This window comes from Cupressus sempervirens, chromosome 10 (genome assembly GCF_028749045.1).
Source record: "Cupressus sempervirens isolate cs-2001-9-10 chromosome 10, ASM2874904v1, whole genome shotgun sequence".
Lineage (NCBI taxonomy): Eukaryota > Viridiplantae > Streptophyta > Pinopsida > Cupressales > Cupressaceae > Cupressus > Cupressus sempervirens.
In genome coordinates this window covers 26551449-26567889 of record NC_143127.1, presented here as the reverse complement: position 1 = coordinate 26567889, position 16441 = coordinate 26551449, and the positions used below count along the sequence as shown (strand labels likewise).

Below are 16441 nucleotides of genomic sequence, written 5' to 3'. Positions count from 1 at the left end.
TAGTCTTCTCATCCACATTATGAAGCATTAAAATATTAGATGTTATATTGGTAGGTTCACATTGAATATTATTATTATTTTTTTGAATACAATTTTATAATTTTATATTGATGCATTTTTGGTCTTCACATTTCTATTAACTTTAATTAACAAAAAGGTCTTCTCTTAAAAATTATAAGATTAAAATATTATGAAGACTCTATTAACAATTGTTAAAGATATTTCTATAATTCAATTTGAATGATTTGTGTATTCTTTATTCTTTTCAAAATTTCAAGTAGATTCATTGTAATTTTTCTTATGAAGAAAATTCAATAACCTCCCTACTTAGAAATAAATTCAATAGTCATTTTCCATTACTATTTCCCAAGGTTATGTTTTAATAGATTCATTATTGTATTTACCGTAGGCTAAAATACTATTGTAATCACTCAAGTTTAACTAGTGATTAATCTTTTCAATTTCTACCAATTAGATACAAGTATTTTTATTTTATATTTAAAGTTCTAAAATTTGTAATGTTTATATGTGAGAATTTTAATTTCTAAAATTGCTAAAATTAATTTTCTTTCACTTGACTGGTTCATATAATTTGAGTTTAAAGAAGCGGATTTCAAGGAAGCGCTACCCGATATATGAGGATCATAAGAAAATAAAATAATAATAAATATCTAATAATTTTTCAAACTTAAATACTTATTATCACTTTTCAAAATATTTTGAAAACATGTGTATATTTAAATTCATAATTTGAATATTTATTGTAATGTGTTAAAATTATTTTTATTTGCCTTTATTCATTTTCTTAGACAATCTAGAACCCTATCTCTATAAAGCTAAGTAAGAATTCGATGAAGTATTGAAATTATATATAAATGTATTCATACAACATACAATTTGTTAATAGTTTTCAAATGTTGATAGTATATTTATTTAGTAATATGTAAATTTGTTTATTAAGAATCAATAGAAAGTTCATCATTTAGTTAAAATTACCTAATTGTTAGTATAGCCTCTCTTTTATAAAGCTTACTACCTGCTTCATGAAGTTTTATAAAAGTGTCATCAATATCAATATGAAAAATAAAAGTAATAAAGCTTACTACCTGCTTCATGAAGTTTTATAAAAGTGTCATCAATATCAATATGAAAAATAAAAGTAAATAAAATAATATTTAAGAGTTCAATACAAATTGAAATTTGTACATAAAAATTTGAAAAATAGTGAGAAATATCATTATTATCTGTGATTTTTTACATTTTTACTAATGTAATGCATCGCTTTAACATAATCTATACATAAACTCTTCCTCAATAACGATGATGAAGTTAGAAAGTTTAAAAATAGAAATTTCAAAGTTTTAAATAACACACCTAACATAAAATCTAAAGGATTAAAAGTCTATGATTTGTAAATACATCATTTTATTTTATTTTACATGAAAAATAAAAGTAATAAAGCTTACTACCTGCTTCATGAAGTTTTATAAAAGTGTCATCAATATCAATATGAAAAATAAAAGTAAATTAAATAATATTTAAGAGTTCAATACAAATTGAAATTTGTACATAAAAATTTGAAAAATAGTGAGAAATATCATTATTATCTGTATTTTTTACATTTTTACTAATGTAATGCATCGCTTTAACATAATCTATACATAAACTCTTCCTCAATAACGATGATGAAGTTAGAAAGTTTAAAAATAGAAATTTCAAAGTTTTAAATAACACATCTAACATAAAATCTAAAGGATTAAAAGTCTATGATTTGTAAATACATCATTTTATTTTATTTTACATATCGTGTCACTTTAACCTTACATCTTCACAATAAAGCTTAATTTATATTTGCTAATGTAAAAAATATTGATTATGTTATCTAACACAACTTATCAAGATAGTTCATATGAAGAATTACTACTTCTCTCTTTGACATTTTAGAACACAAGTTAAAATGGTAACATTACATTCATAAAAGATTAGAAATTAGTTTAAATTGTAAAAATTTCTATTAAAAAATATTAGTTTAAAAATTAAAATATATTAAATATTATTATTACAACTAATTTATATATTTTCTTATAGCTGTTAAATTTTAATATTTACTATTGTGTCTAATTAAACTATTACAACTTAGGCAAATACAAGTTTGTTCTAATTGCATTTATAATTAATAAAAGTAATTTCAAAGGACATTTGTATAATAAATTATATTAATATTACATCCTTCTACAAAATTCAATTATTATTATTAATTAATTAACCTAAAGAGCTTCTTTTTCCTTACACTTATATACTTACCGTTTATTAATTAAAATTTGAGCCCATAGGGATTTAAAGAATTGCCTTGAGATCCCACGGCCATGGTAGATTTAGGCGAGTAACAAATCGATCTTTAGAGCCATTTGGGCAAATACAAACACGTTGATAATCAGTAATATTCTATGCTTATGATGAATGGATGATTCCTCAGTTTGTCGTGTGGCGGCAATGTCAGTCAAACATCTCGCTCCTTTCATAATTCCTTCCACTACAAAATGCATTCGTTTACAATGCTCACCTGACTGATCCATAATCCCCTTGAAGAAATCGGTTCAATGGCTGCTGCATCTCTCTATTCTATTCATTCTTGTTCTTCGGCGTCCAAGAATGGCCACTTCAGTTGCAGGGGCAACGTTTCCTTACAAAATAAATGGAGTAGAAGAGATTCTGCCAGTCAGCAGCTCAAATTGAAAGGATGGAGAAACCCGCCTCAGAAATTAGGTGCTGGGTACTTGTTTGCACTGAGATCGATGGCCGCTTCAGATTCCACCAACACCAGAAGGCAAATGGAGGTAGGATATAGTTTTCAATTCTAATGATTGGCTTTGTTTATGCGGATTTCAGCTGAATTCCGATATGGGCCATTTGCAAACTGAGTTATATTCTATTTGAGTACTACTGGCCCTTTAAACCAAATTGGGTATAAAGCTGTGCTTGAGTTTTTAGAAGATTGCTGTTATACGTATATTGTCAAATTTGAATTTTATTTGAAACAAGTTGAGGAAGAAGTTACTTAGGGATAGCTCTTTCCTCTCAATTTATTCCCGAAGCTTGTTAAGTAAAAGATTGTACCTATCTTCAAATGTGGCTTGCTCCCCTGGATTTCCTCTCTGTGTTCTTGAAACGTGCAATAGAATTCAGTTGTGGCTCCCTGGTCCGACAGAATAGTACGTACTGGTGTATGGGGATAAAGTTAGTACGTTCATTTCGTATGGGTATCCAGTTTGAGGATGAATTCTCCAAGTTTTGTTTGTTTTCCTTGATTCAGGATTTTATTAACTGGATTGTGTGTGGTTATGTCTGAATGTTTTGTATAATTTCATAGGAGTAATTTGAAAGAAAATGTACTTTATCCTTTTGTTGACTTATCCTACACACGTTACTAACCTTTGTTTTCCGCGGGTGTCTTCAATTGGGTACATCTAGTAGTTCTATTGTGTAGTTCATATGAATTGGTTCTTCATTTTGCTGTCCAGTCTTTCTTTTTCAGGATGATTATCTTTACAGGGCTGGGAGAGGAGGGAAGGGGAGAGGGCGATTAGTGGTTCAGGGTCGATATCATTCTTATTGTACTGGAGTTTTTCCTTACCTTTAGTTTTATCGTTTTACTTGAATGGCGGGGAGCGGAAGGAAGCGATTGTTGGAGGGAAGGGGAATGGGGATATCCTTGTCGTGTCAGAATTTTCTCTCAATTTTACTTTCGTCATTTTTCTAGAAGCTCTCAACTTGAGAATCTAATATCCCTATAGTTTTTAGTTGAATTTAATCTACCCTATAAAACACAAGTAATCTAATGTCCCTTTTCATTAGTCTGTTTTTGTTTTTATATGTTTAATCGTGCATATTTGCAGCTTATTTACGATCCAACGGAACGCATAGACAAATTTGAGCAGTTGGGCACCGGCAATGATCTTTCTCGTCTAACTTTGTTCTCACCATCAAAGGTACCGGACACACAGTAGTACAAATTATAACGAAAAAATTGCCTTGCTTAGCTTTTCATTTATTTGAAATGTGTTTATACATATGCAGTCGGTGATACAGAAGCGTAGCATATTGAATTTTTTGTTTTCCTACTGAGTAAGAAATACCTTTTCAACATTTTAAGTGGGATTTTTGTTTATACATTGTGGTCACTGAGATGAAATTGTATGATTTTGTTATGCAGATAAATGTTTTTCTCAGAATAACAAACAAGAGATCTGATGGTTTCCATGATCTTGCGTCACTTTTTCATGTCAGTATTCTTTGCCTCTTATTTAAAGTTTTTCCCCTTCGTTTAAACATTAAAAGTTAATTATCTTGCCATAACTGTGTTACACATCACCCTCTAGTTTGAAATTCAAGATATGTGATAAGAGGCTTCAACATGAAGTAATAAATAAGTGGGCGTTAAAGAGACTATAAGAGGACAATATGTACTGGTAGTGCTGAATTTTGACTGTTAAATATCTGATATGATGCTGTGTTTATTAATGGTTTGTCATCAACATTGGCCTGAGTGAGATCGTACTTGGCTGATTGGCAGGTAATTAGCTTAGGAGATACAATTAAATTTTCTCCATCTCCAACGAATACAAAGGATTCCTTATCAACCAATGCTCCAGGTGTTCCACTTGATGAAAAGAACTTGGTAAGTTTCTGCAACATAATCTTCTGTCTATTTTAATTCATGCAGAAATCATTAACGGCCAAATTTGTTTCAAGCTTAAGTTGATATCAACACATTGCCTTATCTATGTTAAATTTTGTAATATTAGTAAGTTACCAGAGAACCATTTTGGAGATCTCCTATTGAAGCATTTTGAGAGTAACATATGAGCACCTTTGGCTTTATCTATGTTAAATGTAATATTAGTAAATTATCAGAGAACCAATTTGGAGACTTTATATTGAACAATTCTAAGAGTAAGATAAAAGCATCTTTGGCTTAATCTATGTTAAATTTTGTAATATTAGTAAATTACCAGAGAACTATTTTGAAAATGTTTTATTGAAGCATTTTAAGAGTAACGTATGAGCATCTTTGGCTTTATAAAATTCATTGTTTGGTATAAAAAGGAAAGAACCACTTCCGTTTTTCCATTTTGCTTTTCCTGCTGAGTCTCGGAGATGTTTTATTCACTTGTATCCCTGTTTTGAGAACAGATCCGGGTGAAATAAATAACATCCTCAAACAACCAAAGTTCCTGTAAAAAGCAATTTTAAAAAAAATCTCTTGTTATTTTTAACTTGCGATCCACTTGTCTTGCAGATCATCAAAGCACTTAACCTGTATAGAAAGAAAACAGGGTCCAAACAATTCTTTTGGGTAAGTTATTTGATCACCTTGTATAAAAATGAAAAAAGAAAAGCAATACTTAAGGAATTTTGAATAGATTTGATCTAAATTATTCAGATTTTCCTAATACAATTTAATACATCTGAAATGCACTTTTTGTGCTGGACTTCATTTAATTGTGTCATTCATCACTGCCAGATTCATCTTGATAAAAGGGTGCCAACAGGAGCTGGTCTAGGAGGTGGAAGTGGTAATGCAGCAACAGCACTTTGGGCAGCAAATCAATTTAACAATTGCCTTGCCAGTGTTGAGGAGCTTCAGGAGTGGTCTGGGGAAATTGGCTCCGACATCCCTTTTTTCTTCTCTCATGGAGCAGCATATTGTACCAGGAGAGGGGAGGTATGCTGAAAAACTATCCTAGCTTGCTGTTTACAATAGGCATTCTGAATGATATCTTTTTAAGTTGCTATAACGGAGAAGCAATGTTAATAATGAAAAAAATGAACCCTTTTTAACGGACGACTGAGTAGTATTGTAAAATTTTTTTTTTCTTTTGTATATTGCAGACAGATGACAAAAGTTTACAAAATATGAGCCTATAGGAAAGACATCAAAGTATTAGCACCATACCAGGTTTATCCAAGATTCCAACATTGATCTAAGTCTATAAGCATTGAAAATAGTACATACTACATACTGCAAAACATTTATAACAAACAATTTATAGCATAGTCCTGGAAGACAACCTTAACTTAGCTACTTTAAGAGTTCCTTAAGGAATTCTTGAACATAAACAACTTCATTCTTCCCTTACTGAGAATCAACTAATTCATATTGTAATCAGCCAAAGTAACAATTGCATTATGAGGAACAAATGCCTTATGGATCGGCTGATCCCACTTAGTCATTGCAGCATTCTTCATCTAGTTGTCAGAGTTGTGAAAGATGGAGACTGTTGTAGATCCTTTGTCGAATCTTCTGGGATACCCTGACTTACCATCTGAAAGTCTAATTTATTGTGCTCATGAGTATTGTTTAGGAAACCAGAAGACTGATTAGCACTGTCAATCATATCAGGCTGCCATTTGACGAGCTCCTATTATCTTTGTGTATGGTGACAGAACCTTGTTTCAACAACTCATGGCAATCTATCTTTGAGATAATGTGCAAAGCAACTGAGGAAAGTGACTTCATGACAAAAATCACCAAGCATCCTCTTTTTACCTTGAAATAACTCATTGTTTCTTGCTTTCTACAGATACCACAATACTTTATTAGTTAAAACTTAAAACTAACCAAACGTTTCATAAGCATCCCAATTTTTTTTTGGAGAATCAACATGGTCAAATAGAATGACTAGGAAATATGATAGAATGCCCCTCGACCCTGCTCTATACTACCCCTGGAGCTCACTGGGGGTGCTGTCCCCAGACCCCCGCAAGGGATGCTGCCCCTTGACCCTAGGTGTTGCCCCCAAACCCCCCTTTTTACTTTTGAACTATACTACAACTTGAGTTTGTACAATATAAGTCAATATCTACACTCTTGTCATTGGTCATTGGTCTTCCTAGATATTACTTGATGCATACTTGCCATTGGAAATCGACTTTTTCTTTTTCGGGGGGATGATGTAGGTGGCAATTATGCCATGAATAGTTAATAAGACTTTGGTTAGTTAATAAAACATTGTTTTGAAGGGCTGTGAGTTGTCATCATTCTTAACCAACTGTGTCAAGTCTATTTGTATGGAATCTGGAACAAGGGAGGGGGTGGTGAATGTTGTTATGGATGTTAATGTAAGACTTTGGTAATCAATAAAGTAACATTCTGCCATTTGAATGTGTCGTGTGGTTTCTATGGTATTATTCTTCATACTGTTCCTCTTTTATTAATAGAACTTGCTGCATGACATTAGTGCATAGTTACAGTGATAATATTACACCCATTTGGCATGTAAAAATACCACTTCCATATTTGGTACATAACAAATTTCCTGTATGAGAGGGGTTCCTTATTCAAACACAAAAAAATATAGCAACACTCATTGTTCTGTATTCGAGCTTCTGAGTAAGATTGTGTAAGATTTTTAGCATCAACGTTTCAGATCATACTCTATGATCCATCATTAGGATGTTAAAGAGAGAGCTAACACTCATTGTGTCCTTGTCCTTTCTCACATTAACATTCATTTTAGAGATAGTGGTAACAGCCAGAATTTTTTTTTGTCTTTAGAAAAGAGGATACTGTCCACATCACTTTCCTCCTCTGAAGGCTGTCTTACTGTTGAAGTCACTGTTAAGGTCTCCTCTACAGCTGTTACATGCAGTAAACCGCACTGTATCAGGTACCACAATATTCGCTTCTGCTTGTGGAGCCTGCTTGAATGATTTTTGAAAACCCTCTTCAAGTTAATCAAGACCGTTATTTCTCTCTATGACAGTAATCATTGCCTTATAATTTCTGGTATATTAATTTGTTTGTTTGCCTCCATTCTCACCTCTTTATCTCCATTTGCATGTGCCATTGAATATTGACACCTTCTAATTAGCTGCTATACCTACGATATTCATGATCATGGAACACTTATCAAAGAAAACAAACCAACCAAAAGAAATTACCAGACACACATTACGAGACAAATAGAAAATAAGGACAACCTTATATAAACAATAAAACTTCCCACAATTCTAACAAAAAGCACAAAGAGGGCAAGGAACATGGTCACTGTAGTGACAAAGACTACCAATATGTCTACTTTGCACAAATAAGGCAAAGCTGAAGAGCGCACTGAGAGGGTGACTTGTGTTTATAAAGCAGATCTAGAGCAATCCATTTCTCCTCTTCTCATGCTTCATACAATTAAAAATTATTAGATTCACATAATGGAATGATAATGATAGCTATGGATAGAGACCAGATGTTTTCTGCCAATAGTGGATGCATACAACATAAACTGCTAATAGTGGATCATTGCCACTTGAAAAGCTCAGCTCCTACAGTCACAAAAACATTTGACATAGGACAGATCAATTTCTGTCAAAGTAAAAATAATAAATGGTGCAGGCTTTTATATAAAAATATTTAGCTGTTTTCTTCATAGTTCATACAAGCAACAGAGGGAGTATCTAGACTTGCTTTTATTTTCTACAGAAGGCACTTCTTTCTAGACAGAGTTAGTAAACTATCAACCTTCACAAAAATGAAAAATGTTTTATTTTCCCACCTGGTTGTTACATGATACATCATTTCTCGATACAACACACGTACAAATAAGTAATCTTTATTTTCAATATTTTTGGAAATTCATTCAACTAATGGATCAGAATTTATTGTTCAAACTTCATGCCCTAGGTCTGCTCTATATAAAGATATAGTCATCTTACACAAAATGCTTAAATGAAAATAATGCTATCACAAGAAATCCCTTCCTTAAAAGAAAGCAAATTATGTTTATAAAGCAATCTGATTTTTCGCACTTGTAGTCTACCCTGTCCCTTGTTTGGCCGAATTTGCACTTGATGGTTTGAGCCTGAATTTGAATTTGATTGGTTTTCTTCCACCAAGGCCGACTAGACTTAGCAATCTTATGAATTTCAGGAGGCAAATTTACTTCTATGGTTGAATTGTTCAAGCTTTAATGCTGGGTGGGTTTTTGAAATGGGTTGGAATTCAAATTCCAACACCTGGTCGGATTCCAACCTAGTTGATTGTTTCTTGATGCTTCTTGATCAGATTCTAGTTGACTGTTGATTGAATCCAAAGACCTGATCTTGGCTTCACTTCAACATCGAAATATGATTATCATTCTCCGCAAATTTCACTTGAGTTTACTTCTCATGAATGTGGTTTTGATTTTGCATCATCTCTGTTTTTGAATTTTATCCTCCATAAGAGATCAGACTTATTTGGACATCCCCTAAACTTGGGCGGAAATCGAGCATGTGTGGGAACTGCATTGTTATTGGAGGGTGGAAATGGACAGAAATTGGAATTGGAATTCCAAGGGAAGGTCAAGATCCAACCTACCCATGGAAATCCTGTTCCAAGGTGTGGTTGTATTCCGACTACCTCTTGGAATTTTCCAAAACTACCAAAATTTTCTAAGTGTTGCTTGTTCATTACCTTGGAAATAAAACTCCTCCCCTTGCTTGATTAAAGCTAACCTTTTATCAGGTTTTTTCCTGATTTTCAGTCATGTTTTTCTCAGATTGGAATGTTAAAGTTTCACAGTTCATGTTCCCATGCTTGGATCTTGCCCATTTTGCTTCTGATTTACATTCTTATGTTTTCACCATTGCACCAAGTGATTATCAGATTGAGTTTTTACTCCATATTATATTGCCAATTTTTTCTCAAAGATTAGAATCTGAACCTCGGATCAGATTTCCATTCTCTCATATCAGATCTTTAACCAACACTCACTCCTTGCCTAGAATTTGACTATGTGCTGGATGGATGATTGAAGTTATTTAAGACAAGATCAACACTTAATCATTTTGCAAATCATAACTTGGTCAAAGGGGATTGGATAACTCATACAAAGGAGTCCTATTCATTGGGAGATCAAGACTTCACTACATGTTGGATCCTTACTTAGCAAACCTATTTCCTTCAAGCTCAGACTTTTTATTGGACAAAGACTCGGATCTAGAGCTTCTCAAACTTGGCCCCTTGATTTGAAGACTTCAAGATTGCTACCAAACTAGAGCTAAACTAAGACAACCACTCAATGACTAAGCAAAAAGTGGAGGTCCTTATTTCCAATGGGGCGATGGCGTGAAAAAGTCACAACAATGCCCTCTTTTCTGTTACTATAATAAATGTTTGCTAGTGTAGCCATAGTTTTATTTGCATCCAGTAGCAAATCGATAGTTTTCCACATGGTTCTATGCTGCTTACTTCTATCTTTGTGAGGATTATGTTAAACATAATTTTTGCAATTAAGAACTAAGGTGATCAATTGTCATCATGATTTTGTTGCAATATGGGATTTGTAGTGTTATGATTTTGATCAGACACACTACAAAGCATTGTACCTGTGCATTTCTCTTTGTACAAAGTAATGCCATCTGTGCTGAAAGGAAAAAACATGCATTGAGTAAATTGTTTGCTTTTAGGTTGTGCAAGATATCCCACCTCCAATTTCTTTGGATACACCAATGGTTCTTATGAAACCACAGCAGGAGTGTTCCACCGCTGAAGTATACAAGGTATCATCGGTGTTATGTTTAGTTCATAATGCATGATAGATATATATTTTTATTTCATTAAGTTGGATATTTAAATCTAATTTGTTATGCATTGATTTCAGCGATTTCGATTGGATAAAGCAAGTACAGTAGATCCACGCTGGCTGCTTGAAGAGATTTCAAAGAATGGAATTTCACAAAACCTTTGTATCAATGATTTAGGTGAGCAGTAGTAGATGTGTGACACATTAAATTGTTACTATTTATACTTCTGTAATTAATAAGGTTATATGTTCTATTGGACTGGTCATTTCAGTGTACACTAGTATTTTTGCTTTCATAATTACTAAATAAATCTGACCTTTACAGAGCCACCTGCTTTTGAAGTGTTACCGTCTCTGAAAAAATTAAAGCAACGAGTGCTTGGAGCAAACCGCGGCCAGTACGATGCAGTATTTATGTCTGGAAGGTAAACATGTGGTCTAGTTATAGAGTGATACTTCTCATAAATTGCAAATGTTTTGATGAAACTGGAATACTTAAGTGACATGTTATTCATTAAACATTCATTATTTGACAAATTGACAGTGACATAATTGCAATACCATAGTACTGTTATAGTACTGTTAGCAATTATTAATGAAACTGATCACTTCAGTAGAACTTCCCTCTGGAATCATCATCCAAGGCCATTATAGTTTGGTAATCTTGTGAGCATTTAAGGAGATGATGAAATCTCTTTCATCTGATGAGACCTAAAGATGTCACCATGCATATATTATCTACAGATGGGATTAATATTTGGTATAGGGACAAAGCTGTCATCTTAATGCATGTTGCAAATCCTTCGCCAATTTATGTATTTTCCAATGCCAGTATTGACTAAGTCATTTCTCTTACTTTCAGAAGGATTTATTTTCCTGCATGTGTGTAATTCTGTATCATAGGTATGCTGGCATATCATAGTTTAGCTTTATAGTGTAGCCAGAATTCATGACCAACATTTTATAGTATGCCTGCAATAAAGGTTCTTCTATTACACGCAGTATTTCAACATAAACAAGTGTGATATCTAGGGATTGACTATCATATATAAACAAGTATACTAATGTCCAATGTTTTTTCTGACAAGCAGAGGATAACATTTAACTCATAAACTACCAATGAACTCTTTAATTTCCAGAAAAATTACCACTATAACATATATTGTATTTCATAGGCTACATTTAAAGTCCAGCCATTTCTTTGGAAGCTTCTGTTGAGGCATTAGCTGTCCATTTCGTATGAATGTATGTCTGCTGCAGCTTAGAGTTCAAGTTGTTTCAATTTCAATATCCTGGAAGGAAAAGATACCCTTTTTAAAGTTGTGCTATCCCTTTCTCAGCCCCCCTTTATCAAGAGTTCTTATCCATGCATCTGATGTTTGAGAATACGAGCTTCATCGACAAGTCATGTAAGACTCTAGGGGTCATTATCATGCTGCCTTGGGGGGGGTGATCATGTAGGTCTCATAGGCTACTTTAGCCTCGTGGATGTCATTAAAATCTATCATATCCCTGCTTCAATCATGTTATTACGTTTGGTTGTTCTACTCTTAGTTTGTGTGCCTCCCTCATTTATCATCTTTATCATTTGTAGACCCCTTTATTTGTAGAAGCTTTGTTACCCAGCCTGTCTTCTTTCATATTTTATTTGATTTTTTGGTATTTGTGGTGATCTGTGATGGGGCCCAAGCCTAGAAAGCAAGCAAAGGATGACAAAAAAATCTAACCAAAAAACCGTCATTAACTACCCATGCAGGGATGTAGTAGTCAAACAAAAAAGCGAAAACATAGGTCAAAACCTACATTCAAAATGATCCAAAGAGAAGTAAACTGATCAGCATCAGAATCATGGGAGCTCTACAACCCCCATTAATCAACTCCCTTTACTGAAACTTATTCTTTCATCACCCTATTGAATGAATTCAATGTCCATCCCTCAGCTGTAACAGCTTTTAGCCTGAGATGCATGGTTGTCCAAATCTACAAACTGCAAACCATGTATGTTTTCTGTTCGCTTCTTTGCCATGCACAATTTTTCTCCATTCCACCGAGGGAGAGAATATGCAGTAGTCACTTCTAGGGAGCCTTAATGATGAGACACAAACAGGTGACAAAGCACAACACACATATGCAAATAAAGACTCCAAACCCTGAGACAGTTTAGGATTATCTTCCCTGTAGTTGACAAATCTCTTTCTATAGAAATTAGTGTCACATCAACCTATCCAATATCCTCTTCCTCTGCTACTACCTCCAGTACCTCAGTATCAGGAGCAACAAGAAACTTATGCACCCACCTCCGCACCTCTGGAGATGGAATAGACCGATTAAGATTTACATTCAAATCAGCGAAAATAATCCCTCTACTCAGGTGCTCTGGTATGTTGTAGACTTTCCTCACGAACTATGCTTTTCACCAGATTGAGCAGATTCTTGTTAGTGAAATGAAATATTTTATATAGGCAATGATCTTAGATTGGGCCACACTCAAGGGGTTGTGGCCATGTTCTACATTCCCATGAACCATTAGTTGACAGTGACTCTATAAAAGACCACAATTCATTGTGCAAGATACTAGACTAGAATAATCAATAAAGGCCAAACATTGAACATTGAAAAAGTAAGATGAATCCTTCACAAATAAACTCTTTGCACATGTGATTGCCCTTGACTTACCAAAATATAATAAGGAATTTGTCCTGACATGAGGAAATCCATTTTAATTCATCATTTGTCACGAGCCTATTTGATGCTCATTGTGCTAAAATAAGGCTCAATCAATCAAGGAGGCTTGTCCTCTAAAATGACTGTTGAGCCCATTCAAATATTCAATTTGCTAATCAAAGAAGAGAAGCGTGAGAGATTAATGCCTTGGTTAGCAAGCAGGTTTTCCACCTTATTCTACCCTTAGAAACAATGGATACTGATAAATGAATCAAATCAACTTTCAAAGTTTCCAATTCAAACATTTCCCTTTATGAATCCATTGCAGATAATTGGGAGTTGTCCTTGATCATCAAATATTTTCCTTCTTCAAATGGGCTAAAGATAGGTGGCCGATAATAGCCTCTCACCCAGTTTCATTGTTTGGCCCTATTACCAAAAGTAAGGATCCTTCTTTGATCATATTGCCTTTTGAGATGTGCAGGACAAAACCAGTCCTGGCCTTATTCAGGCTTTCTTGAGAAGCCCCATTAAAATTCAGCTTCCACTAGTCTCCCAAGGAAGGGGTTCACTTAGTCCCATGTTCTTGTTTCTTATTAATAATTACCTCATTAACAGGGATATCGTCTTTCCCCTTATTCTACTGCATTTCTAGCCTTCTTGAAGTCAGCAACGTTTCAGTAGGAATAATCTTCCATAAATTATTTATATCTAGTTCTTCCTGGATATCAGTACCCAACATCTCCTCCCCTTTATGGTCCTAGCATGCAGTACAGCTAGTCAAGTATGCATTTGGTTCTCATGAACAGGAAATTCAGGTTTTCTTATTTGTCCCCTTGCATGTCATTGCCCATCTTTTAGATACTGTTGGCTTAATAACATCCCCTCACCATTAGTTTGGAGTCTGGAGTGCTTGTTTCATTTTTACAAACCTCTGAAACAATAGTTTGCTTCTTCTTAAGAAACTTCTTTCTCTCTTGCAGTTTGATGTTCTCTACTGATACATTGTTCTTGTCAACATAATTCTGCAGGGAATATAAAACGGTAATGCGTAATATATAAGCATACTAATTAACCAGTGTTCTTGTGGATATTTAAGTGGTCAGATTAGATAAAGTGTTGCCCCTATTGCTGCTGAGAGCATTTTCCTCAAAATATGATGAATTAGGTTGCACCAATATTTTGAGAATCCTATTGCTATAAAATTCCCAAACCTTCCTCCTCCCAATTCCATTCCTTTTTATAATGATCCTAATGGAACTTCTGCCAGAATATGCAGAAAAACATTACTAACCAAGATCTAGTGTGGGATAGACATTCAAATTTATTTTTGACAAATCATTCACGAATCAAACTAGTAGAATAAGGACAATTTCTGAGAATGAGAGAAACAAGTAGAAGATTGAAGAGAAGAAATGCAACAAAATATATATTAAGCAAAAATCTCACAATTCACCAATTAAATGGAAGTTTGAGTGGATACATAAATGGTAAAGAGAGGTGACAACTATGACCAATGAGAGCTGTATCATATAACTCCAACTACCTAAAACTAAGAAAGATTTACATTCATCGAAAATGCCATCTACCCTCTTAAATGGTTGACTTCTAACCACCGAGGCAAACTAATCATACATATAGGAAACTACATAATTTTCAATAGAAAAAATTCTAATCTAGCACCCCTTCTTGAATGCAGCATAGGTGAGTGAAAAGACGGATCCTGTCAGATGTAGCTTGATGAAGTATCCATGTCCACAGACATCCACCCAAAGAGAAGAAGCCCGCTGTTCCCTGCCCCAAGAAAGGAGAGATAAGCGTACTCTCAACCCTGCATACATACAAATAGAGAGAAGGGGGGCCTCCAGAGTAGAGAGAGAAAGCCTCATCAAAACTAGCTCCCCACGAAGCTTGCAAATGAAGAAACTTGCCTTTGGTAAAGGGTTTCATGGTGATTTTTGGCAATCTGCTTGGAATCTGGATAATATTGGAGATCAATGATTTGTGTATGAATAAACTCCTAGATATAGTGCAAAGTAATCTCTACCTACATGGTCTATCAATGGTGGATCAGGTTTTATGAAATTTCAAAATCACTCTGGTTATCATAGAAAGTGACAGATGACTATTTGAACTAGATACTAGACTTAGTGAGAATATGCCTATGGCGAATTCCTCCTGACCTTGATTCTTGTCCTTCATGGAAGATAGAACAATAGCATGCTGCTTCTCACTTTACCAATGTTTAGGACTAACAAAGTGAGAAGTTGTAGCTTGAAGTGGACTTGCAATCCTAGGAATCACCCTGCCTAGTTTGTATTTGTATATCCAACTAAGTTAATATCAATAGTTGTTGTCTGATGAATCCCATAATTGTGGGTACCTTGTTAGTAACAAAGAATTCACTTGATTGTCTTCTAGGTAACGCATGGGTCGTTTGCATAAAACAAATGACCATGCCAACAAAGTATGAAAAATCAGGTCAGGTATGAATCAAGCAAATGAGGTTCCCAAGAAGCTATTGATACAAAGTATAATCAATTAACAGTGTAGAACATTGTGCCTCAAATTTGACTCTCGAAGGAAAGGGACTTGAAATAGGTCTGTTGCCAGCCATGTGGAATTGTGAGAGCAAATCAAGAGCATGCTTGGATTGAGCAACATAAATTCTGAAAGAAAACTAACATATCTCAATTCCAAGCAAATAATGCAACAAACCCAAGTCGGTAGAGAAAACTTGTCATAAAGGATCATCTTTCACTATTGCAATGGAGGTTGAACAATACCTTGTGATTAGTATGTCATCAACATACAAAACCATAACTAGGAGAGAATCATTTTGATGCAAGATGTAGATATCTGGATCAGAATGGCATCTTAAGAACCAGATTATGAGAAGGAAGGAATCTGTCTTGGTGTACCAAGCCCAAGAAAACTATAGTAGGCTATAGATAGGTTGTCAAAGTTTGGTAATTATGGAAGAATTGTAGAAACCCTTGTAGTTGCTCCATATATCTCTTCATCAAAGCCTCTGTGAAGAAAAGACCTCTTTACATCCATTTGGACCTCTTAGTGATCAATCCATTGTAACAGTAGCAAGTCAGTGGGATAGAGTTCATTTCTGCAATTGGTGCTAAGCTCTTAGAGAATCCAATATGAGGAATTGTTTGGAATGCCTTTTATGACTGGTTGTTCCTTGAAGTCATCAACTAACCCAT

At 34.2% G+C, this 16441-nt stretch overlaps 1 protein-coding gene across 1 annotated transcript in view; it reads left to right on the top strand.

Annotated features, from left to right (window-relative positions):
• Positions 1 to 2565: 2565 nt before the first annotated feature.
• The window catches only part of CDPMEK (4-(cytidine 5'-phospho)-2-C-methyl-D-erithritol kinase), a 29241-nt gene continuing 15365 nt past the window's right edge, over positions 2566 to 16441 (top strand). The window contains exons 1-9 of the mRNA XM_089807448.1: positions 2566 to 2837; positions 3897 to 3989; positions 4214 to 4282; positions 4574 to 4678; positions 5300 to 5356; positions 5525 to 5725; positions 10444 to 10536; positions 10638 to 10737; positions 10885 to 10984. Coding sequence (XP_089663574.1) covers positions 2601 to 2837; positions 3897 to 3989; positions 4214 to 4282; positions 4574 to 4678; positions 5300 to 5356; positions 5525 to 5725; positions 10444 to 10536; positions 10638 to 10737; positions 10885 to 10984 — 1055 coding nt within the window. The 5' untranslated portion in view covers positions 2566 to 2600. The remainder of the gene's footprint in view (positions 2838 to 3896; positions 3990 to 4213; positions 4283 to 4573; positions 4679 to 5299; positions 5357 to 5524; positions 5726 to 10443; positions 10537 to 10637; positions 10738 to 10884; positions 10985 to 16441) is intronic.